Here is a 19,843-nt window from a genome sequence, read left to right on the forward strand (position 1 = left end):
GAGTTAGTCCCACATAGTTAAAATGTAAGGTAAGAATTTAAGATTGGAATTGTTTGCATCAGCATGATATTCTGGATGGGCTGAGCTTGAATTAATATCTCAATATATTTTCTGTTTGAGTTGGGGTCAATTCACATTTCATTAGCCTTTCATCAGGTTTGAAAATTCGGGCATATCCAGGGTTCTGATACACCTGAGCACCAGTTGCAGTCCAGAGAGCTTACTTCTAAACAAAACATGCATAGGGTTGGGCTGTTGGGCTTCAGCCTAAAGCTGTGCTTTCATGAAATCATCTCTCAACCAGGTGTCATCTGTCTCAGCCCAGGAGTGGTCTGTGGATGATTGTTGTAGGCATTGTTTTGTGAATGCAGACGCTTACTGAGAGAAAGCAGCCTAACTGTATCGCTTTGATTAGCAGGCTGAGCTGTGTAGGCGAAGGGGAGCTGTGCCGAATGTGTGACATTTTCATTGTTTTGAACTCTTCTGTGTTTCAGGATGATCCAGCGACACCAGCTGGTGCAGTCTGTGCTCCAGGAGCTGCAGGAGGCTACTGAATGCTTTGGCCTAGAGGGACTAACCAGTGCAGCCCTAGAGGCCGAGCGGACTTTGTCATCTTTCTCCTTACCCAGCTACTCTGGGAGGCAGTTTCAAGAGGAGCTGGAAGTCGACAGAGTAGCACAAAGTCTCTATCCGGAAGATGCTCCCAGCCATATGCTGCCTTTGGTTTGCAAAGGGGAAGGGAACCACCTCTTCGAGGCTGCCAGCGTGCTGTTGTGGGGGAACACCAGCCTGAGTCTGGAGCTGCAGGTGCGCACAGCGGTGGAGATGTTGCTTCACAAGCAATACTACCTGAACGGCATGATTGACTCCAAGGTGATGCTGCAGGCTGCCCGCTACTCGCTCTGCACGGAGGAATCTCCCGAGATGACAAGCTTACCTCTGGCCATCCTTGAGGCCATTTTCGATGCCGACATCAAAGCCACCTGCTTCCCGGGCACCTATGCCAACATGTGGCACGTGTATGCCCTGGCGTCGGTGCTGCAGTGCAATATCTATTCCATCTACCCGATGAGCAACCTCAAGATCCGGCCGTACTTCAACCGACTGATCCGGCCCAGGAAAGGGAACTTGCAGGTCTCCACACTGCACATCATGTGGTCTGGGCAGCAGCTCTCCTCCCAGGTTTTCAAAGCTCAGTCCTTCGTGCCTGTTGTCGGCCTGGAAGAGCTGGAACCCACAAACCCCCCTCCAGAGCCTCAAGCACAGCCGGTGAAGACCCTGGAGCTGCTGAACAAGGATCCGCAGGTGACATACTCTAACCTGCGGGAAAGGTACAGCATCACCAAAAGTACCTTCTATCGGTGGAAGCGCCAGTCCCGAGAGCACCGGCAGAAAGCGGCTGCCAGGTTTGCGGCCAAGCACTTCCTGCAGTCCTGCTTCCAAGTGGGCAACACTGTCCCCCTGCAGCACTTCCGCCAAATGTTCCCAGAGATCTCACGCTCCACTTACTATGCCTGGAAGCACGAAATGCAAAATGTGATGAATGGCGGCGAGGCCTCTTCCCTGGCCGAAGCTGGGTTGCCGAAGGATCCTCAGGTGTACAAGCCAGAGAAGCTTCGTTCTGGCACGGATGGTGCAGCCAAGGCTGAGGGAGGCCTGGGGTCCCCAAGCCCTCTCCTGAATCCCAGCCAGAATGGCTCCTCCATGCAAGGAGCAAAGTCTTACCTGGAGAAATGCATTTCCATGAATACCCTGGTGCCCTACAGGAGCTTCAAGCATAGCTTTCCTGGCATTTCCAGGTCCACCTATTACAACTGGAGGAGAAAGGCCATCAAGGGGAACCCCAACTTCCAGCCTGTCCTACCTCTTTCCGTCAGCCAGAACCCCCTTGCGAACAGGAACCCATTCAAGCCAGGGGCCCAACCTAGCCAGAAGATGCTCAACGGGCATCGTCCGGGCTCCCGCATCCTCGTGCGCATCAAGCCTTCTCTCTACCACTGGCAAAAGCAACTCCGTGTCTTAGCCAAGAAACATGTCCACGAGTGGAAAATGCCCTTCTACAAATTCCGCCTACGCTATCCAAGCATCTCTTCCACAGCCTATTGGTTTTGGAGGAAAAGAAGCAGCAGCCAGCCCAAAAAGCATTGCCTTTCCTCAAACGGGGTTTCCAAAGACTTGCAGCAGACTACCGCTGAGGCAAGTGGAAAGGCGGAGCTTGAATTCCAGTCCCCGCAGCAAAAGGAGACGACCACTGCAGCACCGATGGACAGGCAATTGCCTAAACCCTTCACCACCATGATACCAGGATATCCAGTGGCAGAAAGAGTCAATAGCAGCATGTTTGTGATGGATGTGATTGCCACAGCTCAGTTCAAAGCCCAGGCCAAGCTGTTCCTCCAACAACGCTTCGAATCCAAGACTTTTCCAACCTACAAAGAGTTCAGAGCCCGCTTCCCGCTAACGGCACGCTCCACTTATTACATGTGGAAACGTGCTCTTCATGAAGGACTGACCCTGGTGGATGCTTAGGCTGACCGAGGCCTTATTCGGTGCTTCTGGAAATCATGGTCATTTCATCAGTGGGATGTAGAGCCAACACAAGCACATTTGGGGCAGGGTGCGGAGGGGGTGTTTTGGGGTTTTTTGATTTATTTCCTTGGTTCCCAGACTTGGATACCAACCCTGCATAGCCTCAGTCCCTGGAAGTGAGAACATTGGAACAGATAGCGGGGATGAAGCATTCCTTTTGTGGTGGGCCACCTAGCTGGCCTTAACAAAAGATAAGTTTTCCTTTTTCTTAGTGAATAGACCAAGTGGTGGCGGTAGGGGAAGGGGTCTTGAGGGTACTCTTTTATATTTCTGAAGTCCTTCTGAGCTTTTCGTTGCCTTTGAACGTTATTATTTTTAAAATGTAATTCTGAGCCACAATCTTCAGGGCTGTGAACTGGGTCTTGGTGCAGCTGTGCACCTTGTTTACAAAGTAGATAGTTGGCTTTACCAACTCAACACCTCGGTGTAATGCATGCTATGCTGCTTCTGATGTATTGCTGCAAGATCTCCTTTTTATGAATGTGTGGTACAAACAAGAGAGACTCATTAAAACCTCAAGAACTGAAATAAAACTGCTCTGAACTGTATTATGAAAGGGGTAGGGTGGAGGGGAGTAAAGGCTTTTCTACATGAAGCTTTTAACCCACACCTTCTGCTTCTGAATTCTTTGCAGATCGGCTCCTTTACACATTCCCCCCCTCTAAAGTCCCCCCCTCTGCCTTTCTATATGTTCCATTATACAAACAGTTTTGTGGTATAGTGGAATTGTTCAATTACATGAGATTTCTATGGCATTGTAGAAGCCATTCAGAAAAAATACCAACTTTCCTCATTGGGAAAAGAAAGTGATAATGGAGGATGACGATGGCATTGTGTAAAAGATCTGTAAACCACGGTGAGGGAGCAATCACAAAGTCATGATGGTAGAGTGAGGGTTTTTTGTTTAAGTTGGTGGGTGGGCAGGTTCAGGGGAGACAGAAAGTTTCTTTATTATCCCCTTCAGAAAGTGTATGGGAAAATCTTCTGGGTGGTACTGCTGACACATTGTAGGGCAGTCCAGTCCAATGGGCAGCCAGAGCCAGGTTAGGATGTTTTTCTCTGTCTGATTTTTTATCCAGGTTGAGACTGATGAAGCCAATGGCAGCCAAAACCAGCTCAACTTGAAAAGTTCATGGGCACCTTCCCTGGCACATTCCAGTCCACAATTTACCCTGCAGATGTGTTGGACTACAACTCCCATCTTTCCAAGCTGGCTGGGGATGATTGGAGTGATAGTCAAACACATCTGGAGGGTGCCAGGTTGGGTAAGGCTGGTGAAGACTAAGGTGTGAAAGCTTGAAGTAAAATTCATACATGAAAGTTGTAGCTCTCCAATGTTTTACTATGTGAAACATCCATGCAGTGTTGGCTGGTGGCTCCAATATCAGTGGGGTAGTGAATCTGCTCTGGGTTTCAGTCAGGAACTATCCAAGGAGCTTTGCACCTTGGATAGCTCCTTTGTAGGTCTGACTGGTTCTGACTGAAACCTGGAGTGGATTCACTGCCCCACTGATATCGGAGCCACTAGCCTCCATTGCATCTATGTTATATTCATGTGGCATTTGGAATTCTCAGCTGGTAAATAGGAATGCGCATCCCAGAAATGAGTGCTTCCTCCTCCTTCTTAATATAGCACTTCGTTACAAAGCACTGTACATGAAGTAAAACAGGTCAGCAGTTTACAAAATACAATAGTTCTAATAAAAGACCTTAACTGGATTTAAAAGAATATAACAATAAAACCTTAAATAAAGCCCATATAAAGCGTGTAGTCGCCACCACAAGGACTATCAGCATGCTCTACCTCAGGAACAACCAGCCAACCCCCTCTATTCAAAGAGGAAGGTTTTCAAACCTTTCTTAAACACCTCCAAACTCTTGGGTAGTAGTAGGGTGAGTAAATTCCACAGCTGAGGGACAAGGTTTTGGAATGCACGATACCAGAACAGCATCATCCATGATGTAGAAACAGGTCAGGAGGGCCTGACCCATGGATCTGGTGGCTCTGTCCAGAGCATACCAGGGCAAAAGGGAGGAAAGGTAAACTTGGTGGTGCAACTGTAGGGCCTTAAAGGCCAGGACCAAGATCTTAAATTGGGCCCTGGCCTTCAATGGAATCCAATGCAAGGCCCTATGATGGAAGGAGGTATGGGCAAATAGGGAGAGGTCCAGAACAGTCTGGACCTCTGTGGTGTCCTCCCTCTGATGGCAGCTGTATAGATACTTTACTTCCTTCCAGATGAAATGTATTCTTGCACAGACATTACTCTATAACAGCTTTATCCAAATGGTCCCCTCCAGATCTTCAGAACTGCAATTCTCCACATTCCTGACCATTGGCCAGGCTGGTTGGGGCAGATGGGAATTGAATTTCCAAGACATCTGGAGGCCACTGAGTTTGGAAGGACTGGTCTGTAACTATCAAAATATACTCCACTATGCTGAATGCTTGAGCAGGTCAGGGAAAATCATGAGGTGTATAAGACGCCCGTATAAAGACTCACAATTAATAATTGCTTCGCTACAAAAGAGAGAGTTGAACAGAGTTTCCTTCACCCTGAGTTTTCATTATTGGTATCGACAGATACGTTTTTACAAGCAGAATGGGTTCAGACCCAGCAGGTGGCGCTCTTGTATTGTGGGACTGGAAAATGCTTGCAATTGGTTTTTAAGCCTCTATCTCTGTCATTCTCCTCCTGCGTGTTTTCCACTTCCCCAGAAAATAAGAATGATGCTTCATGCCCCCAAACCATATCTGCCTCTGTCCAGTTCCAGGTGGCTACAGACTGGGAATGCTGTTTTAGCACTCCTTATTCCTGCAGTCCAGACCTGCAGCGGTCCCTGCTACTTTCATACACCAGACGGAGTGGCAATGCATAGGACCATTGTGTTTTATTTATTTATTTATATAGCACCATCAGTGTACATGGTGCTGTACAGAGTAAAACAATAAAATAGCAAAACCCTGCTGCATAGGCTTACATTCTAATAGAATCATAATAAAACAATAAGAAGGGGAAGAGAATGCACCAAACAGGCACAGGGTAGAGTAAAACTAACAGTATAAAAGTAAGATCAAAATCAAGTTTTAAAAGCTTTAGAAAAAAGAAAAGTTTTTAGCTGAGCTTTAAAAGCTGCGATTGAACTTGTAGTTCTCAAATGTTCTGGAAGAGCGTTCCAGGCGTAAGGGGCAGCGGAAGAAAATGGACGAAGCCGAGCAAGGGAAGGAGAGACCCTTGGGCAGGTGAGAAACATGGCATCAGAGGAGCGAAGAGCATGAGCGGGGCAATAGTGTGAGATGAGAGAGGAAAGATACGAAGGAGCTAGACTGAAAAGCTTTGTAGGTCAACAGGAGAAGTTTATATTGGATTCTGAGGTGAATTGGAAACCAATGAAGAGATTTCAGAAGTGGAGTAACATGGTCAGCGGTGAGCCAAGAAGATGATCTTAGCAGCAGAGTGGTGAACAGAAACCAACAAACTGATGTGAGAAGGAAGGCCAGTGAGAAGAAGGTTGCAGTAGTCCAACCGAGAAATAACCAATGCATGAGTCTTGGCAGAAGAGACAGACAAAAATGATCGAATCCTGGCAATATTATACAGGAAAAAATGACGGGATGTAGCTACTGCCTCAATATGAGGAATAAAGGAGAGTGAGGAGTCAAATATAAAGCCAAGACTACAAGCTTCCTTGACTGGAGTAAGTGTAACATCATTGACAGTAAGAGAGAATGAGAGATGAGAAGGTTTAGGAGGAAAAACAAGCAATTCAGTCTTTGCCATATTCCCATAGCCAGCCCATAGATCATCCTAGTCGAAAAGGATTCAAGAGGCAGCTGGACAAGCATCTGTCAGGGCTGCTTTAGGGTGGATTCCTGCATTGAGCAGGGGGTTGGACTCGATGGCCTTGTAGGCCCCTTCCAACTCTGCTATTCTATGATTCTATGATTCTTCCTTGCCTACCAGCTCCAGGATATTCTCCACATGCTAGAATGTATTGCCAGGGGCATGAGATGCTGCTGCCTGTTTGCATCCCAAAAAAGGCCTCTGGGAATGGCCTTGCTTGATCTTTGTCCTATCTCCCATTTTCCTCTGTCAGTCCTGCTGTACTTTGTTTCTATAATAGAAAATTAAATGGGCACAAAGCCTGCAGAACAAAGAAGGACTCTACAGGAGGTGTCAAAGATGGGCCTGTGTGACATCACACTGGATTGGAGTGAGAAGAATCGGAGGCTTTGCAGCTCAGCCTGGCCCTTTCTGCTGTATGTGTAACATTCTGCTTCTGTATCTGCAGTGTAATGTGCACAGTTTACACAGCTTTCTATGCAGTTTACTGGCTTGAGGCCAATATTCTGCATTTGGATTCTATGCAGCTTATTGCATTCAGTGTTGGGCTTTGTTCTTAGGTAAGTCTGCCTAACATTGCAGCCTAGTTCTGTGACTGAAATGATGGTGCAATTTAAACAAATTTACATGGTTTTGTTCTATCTATCAAATTATATAGGTAGATAGAACAAAACCATGGATTATTCTGCTTTTGCTGGCCATGTAGATCTTAAGGAGAGAAGTAGCTTTAATTTAAATCTCATCCCCTGACCACTGGAAGCTTCTGAGATTTCACTAGACTATCTTTACCTAATCTGGTGTTCTCCAGATTATTGGGACTACAACTCCCATGCTGTCAAAAACATCTGGAGAGCACCAGCTTGGGAAAGACTGCACTAGAACTTGGCCAGCTATTTTCAAGCATATTTTTGTGCCCATGAGGCCTAGTGACTTGCAAATTTAAATCAATGCCCCCCACCTGAGATTCTCAGGATGCTGGGTGTTGTTGTTTTTGCCATCTTCCATAGTTATGCACTGCATTCATGCAAGCGTGGAATAGATACAACTCTGTTTTAAATTATGGTGGGAATAAGATCTTGATTGCTAGGCTCCTGATGGCTGTCAAGTTATGTCTGTTCCCAAGCTGCAACTACTCCTGACACTTGAGTGCCATCTGTGTGAAGTTTGGCAGCAGCTAAAAGGGAAAGTTTATTGAATAGCTCTAATAATAGGGCTTTTTAAAAAAGAAGAAGCAGTGCTTGATTTATAGGCAGTTGTCCCCACTGCTCATGAGTTTGCTTCCTTAGTCTGGGTCATCAAAGCATGCACAATCTTTCACATGGAAGTCTGGTGAGTTAGTTACACTCCAAAGAGGGATCTTCCCATTACGTTTAAATGGGTTGCTTTGTTGTGTGGTTCTCTTCTGATGAAGGAAGGAGAAATTAACAAGGAAAAGTTAAGGACTATTCCTTAGCCTTTGGTATCTTTTATTTTGGAATCCGTGGAATACTCTCTTGGGATTGTTCAGACATGACAGACAGATCCTGAGTTGGTGCATTCTTTTCATGTCCAGTCTGACTTCACTTGACTCTCTGCTATTTTCAGGTGTGTGTGTGTGTGTGTGTGTGTGTGTGTGTGTGTGTGTGTGTGTGTGTTTCTTTTCTTTTCTTTTCTTTTCTTTTCCCTCTGACTACATTCCTCTCTTGGCCTTATGCAATAATATAGCTTTGCTAGAAGGTTGCAGAGCAGCTCAGGCAGGGGACAAAAGAATGGAAAAGGTATGTCGTGCAAAAGACTAGAGGATTTGTGTTTGCTTCTTTCTCTACTGTTCTCCTCTGTAGGGAGACTGGTGAGCAGGATTTGTACAATGTCTAATCGGAGCATATCAAAGTTATAAGAATGTGAGGCAGGGGTGCAGAACCTTTTTGGGGGTGGGGGAATCAGATCTCCCCTCCCCATCCAGACCTCTGGGCTGCATAACCATGGCCACACACCCTGATATCATTTGCTCCCTCGCAAAAGGTGGATCCTTCACAGATCAAAAATTAACAGCTAGAATTCCTTCCTCTCCCTCTCCCTAACCCTTGGTATCTGAGAAGATTGAGGGGAGATATGATAGCTTTCTTCAAAATACTTAAAAGGTTGTCACACAGAGGAGGGCCAAGATATCTTCTCGATCCTCCCAGAGTGCAGGACACGGAATAACGGGCTCAAGTTACAGAAAGCCTGATTCCGGTTGGACATCAGGAAAAACTTACTGTTAGAGCAGTACAACAATGAAACCAATTACCTAGGGAGGTTGTGGGCTCTTGCACACTAGAGGCATTCAAGAGGCAGCTGGATGGCCATCTCTCGGGTATGCTTTGACGTGGATTCCTGCATTGAGCAGGGGGTTGGACTCGGTGGCCTTATAGGCCCCTTCCAACTCTACTATTCTATGTGGTTGACCACAGAGGTATGGCCCCTTCCAATAAAGTGCAATTTAAAATGTAATATATGGTGAGAATGCTTTCTCGTTCTGAAGATTATTCCCAGAGCTATGAAGACTAGAAATGTAAAATCTTAAAAACAGACCTTGTTCTTAAGATTCTCATAGAACCTTATGGGTGGGATCCAATGAAATCCTTCTGCTGATGAAATGACTTCTGTCAGCAGAACAGGGAAGGGTGAGATTCCTCCTCCACCCTGCATCCCCCTCCCCACCCTCTAAAAGTTGCTCTATATGGTTGTGGGGATCCCCTGGAGCAAATTTGAGGGTACAGGGGGAGGAGAGGAAGATTAGATCCCATCACATAAGCGGATGTCTGCTTACATGATATTAGATGCCACCCTATGCATTTAGGAAAGGATTGGAGGCATCTCATGCCCAAGAGACAGTAGTGGTCTTGTGTAGGCTAGATCCATAGAGTTCTTTGCTGCTGGTGGCAAAAATGCAGAGTAATAAAGAACTACCTGTGAAAATGGTGGGGTGGGACAATAGAAATAAATAATGTGTTGCTTTCATACCAGTGTACTTTACCTGGTTTGTCTTGCAGCAGTATTCCCCTCTTCTCTTTCCCTGCTGTTTTAGCACTGACATATATGCCCCCTTTCCCCTCAGGAGTGCAATGTTTTCTTGCTATTCTTGCTGGCATCCAGATAAACAGTTAATATGTTGTCTTTGGAGTTGAGTTAACTAACTGAGTTTAGCTGAAACGAGTACAGCGTCAGTTGCCATGTCCTCAGTGCAGAGAGAAGAGCAGCAGCAGGACCGAAAACTTGGGGAAGGGACAGCAACGTGATGGTGAAGTCTGCATCGCTAGGGGCTGTGATACAACGCAGGTGGGGTGGAAGGCTATAGAGTAGTACGCAGCAGATGGGCAGAGGGCTAGCTTTCTATGGAAAGGAGCACATTGCAGTGCCGGGAGGAAGGTTGACTTCAGCTATTACCAAGAGCGCCGCTCGCTCTAGTCTCTGAGGCTGCCTGCATCAAGGGAGTAATTGGGAGTAATTAGCTCCCAGTGACTGCAGGTGAAATCCTCTGGGGAAACAAGCTGGTAATTACTCTGGAATGATTATCTGTGTCTGTAAACTCTGTGCCGGAGGCTCTTTCAGTTCATCTGTTTTCCGCAGTAGCGGAACAGCTGCTATAAAATTGACATCTGGACTCCCAAGTAGACTGCATCGATGTCTGTATTTTACTACATTTGGACCAAGAAAGGGGTGGAGGAAGCCACAAGTTCCCTGCCGCCCCCCTCAAGATGAGATCCCACGCTTGGCCTTTTCAGTCTCACTCTCAAGGTGGCTTGATGAAGGCTCAAGTTCATGCAACTGTAATGTTGGAGGGGAAGCACATGTTTTCCCAGGGAAAATGTGCCTTCCACAGATTGGCTCGAGGAGTTCTGTGTCTTCCTTAGGAAGCAGATGCATTACACACATCTTAATGTGGATATCGGGCCTACCGGCATGTCGGCTGGAAACCAGTTTTGCTGCGTGGGGGTCTTCTCTGATGGGGGATTAACAGGGGATTTCTCTCCCAGCCTCCTCGCAAAGCCCCCCTGTAGCCTCCAGGCTAGGAGCTGGGACTTCAGGAAAGAGAGGGAGTGGTCTCCACAGAGGAAGCCCAAGCCTCCGTGGGCCAGATAAGCAGCCTTCATGGGCCAGAGGTTGTCCTCCTCTGGTTTAGGCATTTCTACTTTGAGAAATAAACTCTTGAAACAGCCCTTTTTAAGTAGTCCCAGTCTTCACGTGGCACAGTTGTGTTTGCTGAGGACACAATAGCACTCTTACAGCAAATGCATGTTGTGATGTGTGTCCTCAAACATTTGTGCATGTTTAAGGGCACTTGTCCATCATACAGACTTTAGATATGTGTTGTTGGGAAGTCCCAGTGACATATACTGGTGGCAAACATAATGCCGCAAAGCATGGAGCCACTCATTCCTTGCACGTGTTCAGGGGAGGATCCAGATGACCATTTTCCCCACACTTCTGCACCTGATGTGTGCTAAAATCCTCTTTATCACAAAGTAAGGTGATACAGATGACCCAGCTATCCTGAGATGAGAGAGATTGCTCACGATGGGGCAGTTTAACCATCTCTATGGACTGCAGCATGTGACTCACTGCATCTTCATACAATCCACTTTCAAATGTGTTATGGTTGAAAGGCGAGCCAATTCACAGAATCGTAGAATAGTAGAGTTGGAAGGGGCCTAGAGGCCATCGAGTCCAACCCCCTGCTCAATGCAGGAATCTACCCTAAAGCATCCCTGACAGATGGTTGTCCATTCCTAGGCAAGGGTAAAGAATCTTCTCCTTTTGCCAACAGTTTCACCATTGCCATACCGTTCAGTTATCCCCCATTTTGGCATGTGAAAAGGGTCACCAACAATTGGTTCTTGGAGCCTTATTGGGTTCAGCCACTCACACTGGAGCTGCAGAGCTGTGCAGCATTTAGTTCCATATTCTCCTCTCTCGGTGGCCTGGTATTCAGAGGATGTTACAAGAAATCCCATGGGTGATAATTATAGAATACACTCACTGGGAGCTAGTGTGTTGTTTGGGTTTTATTTCTTTTTAAAAAATCTGCATCAGTCACTGGATGTTACATGGGCAACTATAGAAAGATTTATTGCCCATTCTCTCTTGCGGGCACACACAGAGAATTACTTATCGCTTTTGCCAATCCAATCAGTTTTTCTTATACTTTTGGCATTTTTAAAATATTATATATTATGCATTTCTTCCACCATGGAACTCGAGAGCACCTGCTTTGCATGCAGAAAGTCTCAGGTTCAATTCCCAGCATCTCCAGGTAGGGCTGGAAAAAACTCCTGTGTTAAACTCTAGAGAACCCCTCTCACTGGTTAGTGGTAAATTTGCCAATGCAGGTGCTCATCATGACAGTCCCCATAGCCACGCCCCCAGTGAGAGTAAAAAATTACAAGCAGCTGTGTTGATTCATATCAAGAAACTGGTTCTATGAATTTTCAGTTGCTAGGTCTTTTATAATGTGAATTAATTGTCCATTCAAGACCAAGTTCTCTAGAGTTTAACACAGGAGTTTTTGCAGCCCTACTTGGAGATGCCAGGAATTGAACCTGAGACTTACAATATGTTGAACAATATATTGTTGCTGAGAAAAAATATTTCCCACCCAGCTGTTGCGAGGATTGCAGCTAAGCTCAGAGGGACAGGCGATTCTGAAAGGGGTGGCTGCCAGCTCTGTGAGCCCTGGCTCAACTGCACCAATGGCTATGCCAGTTAGTGACGCAGTTCACATGTAACCCCCGATTCCTGGTTTAAATAAGCCATGAATTGGTGTGGCCATGTGGGAGCGAACCTCCCATTAACTCGCCACTTCCTGAAACAATCCAGGAGCACTTCATTCTGGGTTGTTATTGTGATGTCCAGACCTGGAGCTCTGGGTTAGTTAGAGGTAAGACAACTTTGTTTAACCCAATAATTAGGCATTTTGTGTGAACTAGGTTACTGTCAACAAAGCTGGGCTACATGGACCAATGGTCTGACTCAGTATAAGACAGCTCCCTATGTTCTTATGAAGGGCCATAAGTAGGGTTTTCCCATTCCGGGAATGCCCACACTTAGACCTGCTCAGATTCCTGACAGCACAATCTAACACATGTCTACTTGCCCAATGAGTTAAATGGGACTTATTCCAAAATAAGAGTAAGATTGGAGCCTAAGTTAGTAATTTTGTTTTCTGATGCCTATTCTGAATTTGCTGCATTATTTACAGCTCATGTAGAGGTTTGGGTAGATAAGTTTTAGCAAGGTTTCCTAGTCATCTGAGACCTTTTAAAAACAGCCTGTGGAGGTAGGGCAACATTCTTCAAGTGTTTATAATGGAATGGAAGGCTGCCTAACGGCCTGCTGCAAAGCTGTGGCCAAGGTTGGATTTGAACCAGGTTTGTGTCTTCTGCTAGGCCAGCTGGGTGAAACTTGCCTGTGCTCTGCCTTTCTTTGTTCTTTACCCTTAATATTTCTGCTGTCTGTGAAAGTGAGTAGGATGTGAACTGGAGTGAGGTGTGTAGTTTGTATTATTTTTTTTGCAGGGTTTGAGGCTTTTGTCTGTTCAGCTTGATGAAAGATCCTGTTCCTGTGTTTTTGGAAGGGACCAGGTATCTTGATGCAAGCTGCAAGATCCCAGCTGTCTTGTGCGTTAGCTTTCAGAGGCTTTATTTGCTTGGGCAAATTCACTCTAGGCATTTGCACATCTCAAAAAAGAGAAATGCATTGCCCCAGAAGAGGACAGCATCTGTACAAAACTTACACATGTACAGATGTGAATGTAGAAATTTAAACAGAAATACAAAACATCTCACCTTAATGAGAAATACTGTGACCAAGTGAGCAGATCAGGCACTACCAATTGAAGGACACCTTCAAGGCCCCTCCCTGCCCTGCCTTCTTACTGTTCTTTACCTTTAAATCAGACTTGGACAGGACAGCTCTTCAAACAGAGGATGTCTTGAAAGAGAGGATTGCTCTTTGACAGCCCTTCAAACACAGGAATGTGTGTTTTCTGTAAGTAGGACAGATGGCCACCCTACCACTCCCTCTTCCTTGTGTGCGTTAGAGGCAGTGCGAGGTCAAAGGCCAAATTTCTGGGCTCTGTGTTTCACACCACAGCAGGCTTCTGAGTTCAGGCCCTATAAACACTTACTTAGTGTGGCCAGCACAAAAGGATGGACTATGGGCAACAAAACAAGTTTCCTCTGTGACCTTGATACAATTTTGGAGCTGCTAACTTGAAACTATGTCATCCCTCTGTGTTCTGTAAATATGGAGTCTGAAAGTCTTGATTAAAGACCGTAATAAGGGATACGCTACTAGTCTACTACTATTGGATCTGACTTGGATTGTTCTGAAGCAGTTTAGCTAATGTGGTACAATCTCGTTGACACTTACGAGGCACAAAACAGACTCTACAAAGGTTGAGTTGCCAAATCATTGCAAAGCTCAAGAATCCCCTTTGCTTATTAAGAGGAAGGAAGCACTTCAGTAATATAAGCAAGATAATCTTCACAGACAGAACTGAGGTTTACCTCGTGTATTATCCCTGGAGCATAGTTGACACCAGAGATTAAAACAACATGGAGGCTACTCTATATAACTAGCCACATGTGTGAGCTTCATCAAAAAATAATGGTATTAAAAGCTTTCGTTGTGATTGGTCTGGACAGAACTCTACTACCTCTCTCCCTTGCTTTCGTTCTTCCTTTCTTTCCTGTGAATTTGCACGACTGCACACCTCTGCATCCGTTCATCTAGATTTGTTGTTCTTCACCTCTTAAAAGAAATGAACAGAAGCAAAAACCTGCAAAAACACCATGATCGGAGTTCAGCCACTTTACAATCTGGTCTTGATGACTTTCTACCTTTTCTTCCAGTAATCTGGAGGGGGGGGGGAATGAATATTTACAGGGTTCATTCTGGGACATTGAAGGCTGAAACGTAAACAAAATGTGACAAGTGCTGATCTGGATACCCCTTAATTGTAATTTTTTTTTTTTAAAAAAAAAAAACCCAATGTGTTTAGAAATGTGACATGAAGGCATCCACACACCGAAAGGCTTGACCTACTTTTACTCACTTTACTTTTGACAAGATGTTTTGGTCAAATGGAGGGGCATAAATCTACCATTTAGATTTTAAATGCTGACAGGTTTGCAAATATAACAGAAGTTGCAATCCTAAGCATACTTGATTTTAAAAGTAGGTCCCACAGGAATAATGCACGTATGAGTAAGTCTGGGCTGAACAGGACTGACAGACTCTGAATACAGGTAATGCAGATAACAGGAGATAATACTTTATTCGCTTTCCAAAGCACATTACAAAATAGTGGCCTCTATTTCCAGATTGAAGTGTAAGTAAAACTTTGAATTTTGGAAGGAAATATTTAACTATTCACTAGATATTTTACTGCCAGACTAGAGGCCATAATTGCTGCTGATCATGACTGGCCCCTTCATTTTCCTCCTTCTCTCGTTTGTGTTCTACTCTTCCTCTTCTAGGACCTCCATTTCTCTTGGCACTGCTGCTCCCCCTTCGTATGTTCTGCAGTTTCCTGTGACTATCCTAAAAATGACCATTCCCTAAATACTTTATCACAGCATTCCCAAACTGGCACCCTCCAGGACTACAATTCCCATGTCCATCCTGGCTGGGGATGATGGGCATTGTGGTCTACTATATCTTGGAGGCACCAGGTCAGGGAAGGCTGCTCTGTCACCTGTCTACTCTATTTCTGCAACAACCAGAATCCGGCTTGCCTGTCCTAAAACCTCCATTTGCTGCTGGTCAGCCTATCTGTGGCATCAGGGCTGCTTAACCAATCACTGCCACAAAGTCCATGGGCTTGGCTACAAATTGGGATTGGGTAAAGTGGCAAAATCTCATTCTGTTTCCCCCCGAAAGGTGAATGTATGGATTATATTTTTCACACAATAACTACAGTAGTTCTCATTTGCAGCTTAGGTTTGTGGCTGAAGTAATCTTTCTCAATTTAAGCAGCCAATCTCCTGCCTTCTGTAATTTTGGCATATTCCATCCAAATAGGATGAAATTTGGAGGCGTCCTTCTATTACCACCTCCCAGAGCAATGGATCTACCAAATTTGGGACAGGTAGGGAAAAAGGTGCCAATTTTAGATGCCATTAAAGAAAGCATACTTCATCTGAACTTCAGGGACCCCAAAACATACCTGAAGCATACATCCTAACTTCCTTTTATTTATTTGTACATGTGTTGGCAATTATTGGTGTGGGCCCTGCATGCTTCTGTGTTATGTGCAAAACAAAGGTCTGGGCTGGAACAGTTCTAGGCCATTTTATCAGGGATTGCTACAAGGAGGAGGAGAATAGCTTGGTCTACCACTGAATGCAATGGGAAGTTTATAGAACATGCATCTTCTTTAATTGCCCCTAAAATGAGAAACCTTTTCCCAGTCTGCCTGAGATTTGGGAGGTCTGATTCCTGAGAAGGTAATAAAATGCCTGAAAGTTTCATGCCATTTGAATAGAAAATACCACAGGCAAAAGATGGGTGGCTGCTTAAATTAGTAAAGGTTGTTTTTGCTGTCTTGATGACATCATAAAACTTGTACACTGTCACCCAGAACTGGCTCATGTTAAAGCATAATTTGTGCACCTACACCTTTTTGGGGGGAAAGAATGAGAATTTGCCATCTTACATGATACTGATGTGCACATTTTTAGCTCCACCACAGAACCTCTTGGCAAATAGTAACATAGATTCTTGCCCCATGGCCTGACTGTACCAAATTTGGTGGCATCTCTTGCCTTAACCTTACATGTTCTCTCTGTGAGACCAACTAGGCTTTATGTACAGACTGGAGCCCAGAAGGACCCAAAGCTAACATTGTTCCACTGAATTTACACTTTGGAGAACTAAGCCATGTGTTAGGATGCAAGTCATGCCAACTTTGTATAAAGCAGGGTGGGCAGATGCGAAAGATTACCATGATGGGTGACTCATGTTCTATCATATGGGTCTGCCACCATCACATGTAGGTAATTGCTCTCATCATAACCAAGATGTATTGACATGGAAATGCACTGAATCCAGACGTTGTGTGTTATTGGTGGATAACAGATTAACATTTCAGAAATCCAGGGCACTTTGCACCCATGCTGCTTAAATCAAGTGCCATCTATCTACTACGCTGGGTGAAGTATGGAATTAAGTGGGAACCATGCTTTTGTATGGGAATTTGATGCCCAAGTTTGAATAAGGATTGATGTTCTCATATTTGTTAACTTTCTCTATTCTAAAGAACATTGGGCAATTTGGGGTGACCACTAACATGTTCTTACATCCAGGAAGCTGCACTAGCAGGAATAAAGTACTAAGTTGGAAACTCCTGCCTGTCTTCGAGCATCATCACACAAGGGAAAATCGTGATTGCTTACCCTCACTTCTCCACCCATGCGTTTGTCCCTCATTACTTCCTCTTTTGAAAGAGGAAGGAAACAACATGCGCATGGCCTATTCCTTGGGCCATTTTGATCGAACTGCTTCTCCTGCACACACCAGGAGATAGCAGGAACTTCTGCCTTAGAACTTCATCACACCAGCGTTATGCTCCGCAATCCCAGCGAGTTCAATGCGATGGGCTCACATGGCGCTTACCCTATAATCTGCAATTACGGCAAAGTACTCCGATGTGCCCTGCTGTGATTGTGCTTTGTCCCCCGAAATAGTGAAGAAAATAAGATTGCGGAAAGTGCAACTCTTCTTATACCCCAAGTGGCTACTGGGGACGCGGAAGGATGACGTGGGGCAGAGCAGTGTTCATTTCAGAAGAAACCAAGCTAGTGATGTGGAGCCCGCAGCAGCGTTATGCTCTGCAATCCCAGTGAGTTCAATGCAGCAGGCCCAGCACTCCCAGGGTGTGCGTCAGAGCAAGAGCAGGAAGATGAGGAGCAGGGCCGCCGGGCTGCCCTCATCAGCCCCAAGCAAGCGCCACGGAGCCTGGCCCAGCCCTCCCGGATGTGTGATGGAGCAGAACTACAACTACAGGTTTCTTATGCTATGGGATAGTTCGAGGGAAAATGGGTAGGTGTGATGAGGCTTTTAGCAATAAGTCAAACTTACTGTGGTGTATTTTTGTTGCGTGAAGAAGGCTAGAAGGGGTGGGAGATGCGGAGGAGGCAGATGACAGTGTGAGAGGGACCTGCAAAAATCTGTGAGTGCCCAGTAATGAGTGTGCAATAAAACGCTTGTCTGATGGAGCTCTTCATCTCTTCTGCACTTCTCTATGGAAAATATAACACCCCCAACCTGGTGCTTTCCAGATGTGTTTTAATTCCCATGCTAGCTGGGATGATGTGAGTTGTAGTACAACAGGTCTGAAGGGGGAATCAGGTTGGGGAAGGCTGTTTGTGTGGTTAAACTGCATCATGTCTCTAGACAATAATAGGTGAGGCTGTTTCCAAGCTTGGACACTGACTTTCTAATGATTTGATCCACTGACAGATGCCTGCAGGTTGCTCAAGGGCTGCAGTCAAAAGTTTTTAAATAGTTTTCCCCATACTGTGCCCATTAAAGTGTGGTCGTGTTCTATCATCTGGGATTTTGGATCCTTACACAATACATGCGAGTGACACAAATAATAGCAGCTGCAGCATCATTTCCTCTTGCTTTTCCTAGCTATCCTTATTGTCTCAAAGCAGTATGTCTCTATTTTACAATTGATCAGGCCTATGTAGTCCTTGCATTGCTTCCTGTATTGTCATTATTTGGGAACAGAGACTTTACAGGTCACCCTCCTAGCCAGACTAAGCAACTCAGTTGGTGAAGTCAGGAAGGAGTTTTGCTGAAGACCCGGGTTGCCAGATCAGCAGCATCCCATTTCTTGAGATTTTGGAGCCAAGACCTGAGCCCCAGGGCGTGGTGTTCTTGTGACATCACAGGAGGCAGGCCCTTCAGAAGCCATTGCAAAAGTGTGTGTGTGTGTGTGTGTGTGTGTGTGTGTGTGTGTGTGTGTGAGAGAGAGAAAGAAATTCTCAGTGGGTTTCCTGTATGCAATTAAATATGCAAGCTGAATTATGTTTAACTACTTATTTTTACATTAATTAACAAACTCAATTTGCAATCACAGAAATATTTACTTAAAATGTTTACTTGGAATTTGAAATACATGCTTTAAGCAACTGTGGTTGCTGCTTTAGACACAGTACAATTCATAAGTGAATTAGCATAAAGTTCTCCTTTAACTAGAGCTAGCATCCACTTCCTGTTGTCTGTCTGTATGTTTCCCATGTGAGGAAACATCCTTTCTGCATATGCATTACTTCTGGAATAGCAATCGCAGCACTAACAGCCTGTGCAAGAGATGTAGATTTGCTGTGTTTCTGTAATTGCACCCTTTTCTGGTCCAGAGGAAGATCCAGTTTTTCTCACCTCTGAAAAGAATTTCTGAAGTAGGTTGAGCTCATCAAAGAGATCTTCTTTGTTATTATCCTCTGGCAACTTAACAGCCATGTTCAAGGCCTATTTTTTGTGACTCTAGATCAAGATCAATGGCTGTGAAGTCCTGTAGGTGTGTGTTCTCAAAGTCATACTATTTCTCAAGGTTATTGCCTGGTTGTACATTTTGATCGCATCTCTTTTGAAACATACATGTTGAGAAACAGGTAGCTGTATTAAACTTGAGGGGGGAAATTTCTGCAAAAAATCATTTGTCCCTACGATAAGTTTCTCCTTCTAGTTGCATACGAATGCATGCAACTGTGGACTGACTGCATGTTTTCTCTCTCTCAAAATAATACTAATGGAAAATCTTCATGAAATGATGCACAACACAGAGATAGCACTCTGGGAGTGAAATTTGGGGATTGGTATTGACTCATCTCATCTGCCTGATCACTAATACAGTCATATAGTGTCACTTGCCTGGTCTTCCCACAAATCCAGGAAATAGGATTTAATTGGCAGGCCTTGAGAAGATTAGCTGTTTGACAGCAGAGGAGAGAGCGAGAGAGCCAGCAAGTATTTCCTGTTGGAAAGACTGGTATGATTTTACCACAGAGTTGCTTTACACAGAGAAAGCATGGCAACACAGCATTTACTGCTGAAGGCAATAAATGCAGGTTAGAACTAGTTTAAAAGAAGTTCAAATCAAGTAACTTTATTAGTGCCTTTATGCACATCGTCAGAGAAGGCCATCTGCCACTGCTTAACTACAAGTACTCCCTAACACTGTGTGTGAGTGTAAGTGAGCAAAGGCATGATATATGGTTACCTACTTCCTTCAGGGAGAGGGACGTATGGCACTGCTGCAGTGGCAGATGGAGAAGGAGGAAGAGGAAGAGGAAGGGAAGGAGTAGGAAATAGGAAAAGATCAAGCTACAAGACATTCTCTACCACCCGCTAGATTCTGAAAACATACAGAGTTCCTA

The 19,843-nt window shown here is 45.0% G+C and overlaps 2 protein-coding genes across 2 annotated transcripts in view; one reads left to right on the forward strand and one right to left on the reverse strand.

Annotated features, from left to right (window-relative positions):
• The window catches only part of ALDH6A1 (aldehyde dehydrogenase 6 family member A1), a 287,758-nt gene extending 269,398 nt beyond the window's left edge, over window positions 1–18,360 (reverse strand). Inside the window, exon 1 of the mRNA XM_063117855.1 lies at window positions 18,357–18,360. The gene's annotated coding sequence lies outside the window, so the exon portion shown is untranslated. The remainder of the gene's footprint in view (window positions 1–18,356) is intronic.
• Window positions 496–2,529, forward strand: VRTN (vertebrae development associated). Its single transcript, XM_063118903.1, has one exon. It carries the CDS (start codon window positions 496–498, stop codon window positions 2,527–2,529), a length of 2,034 nt encoding a protein of 677 aa, XP_062974973.1.
• Window positions 18,361–19,843: the final 1,483 nt, after the last annotated feature.

The sequence above is a fragment of the Elgaria multicarinata genome, chromosome 2, assembly GCF_023053635.1.
Source record: "Elgaria multicarinata webbii isolate HBS135686 ecotype San Diego chromosome 2, rElgMul1.1.pri, whole genome shotgun sequence".
Classification (NCBI taxonomy): Eukaryota; Metazoa; Chordata; class Lepidosauria; order Squamata; family Anguidae; genus Elgaria; species Elgaria multicarinata.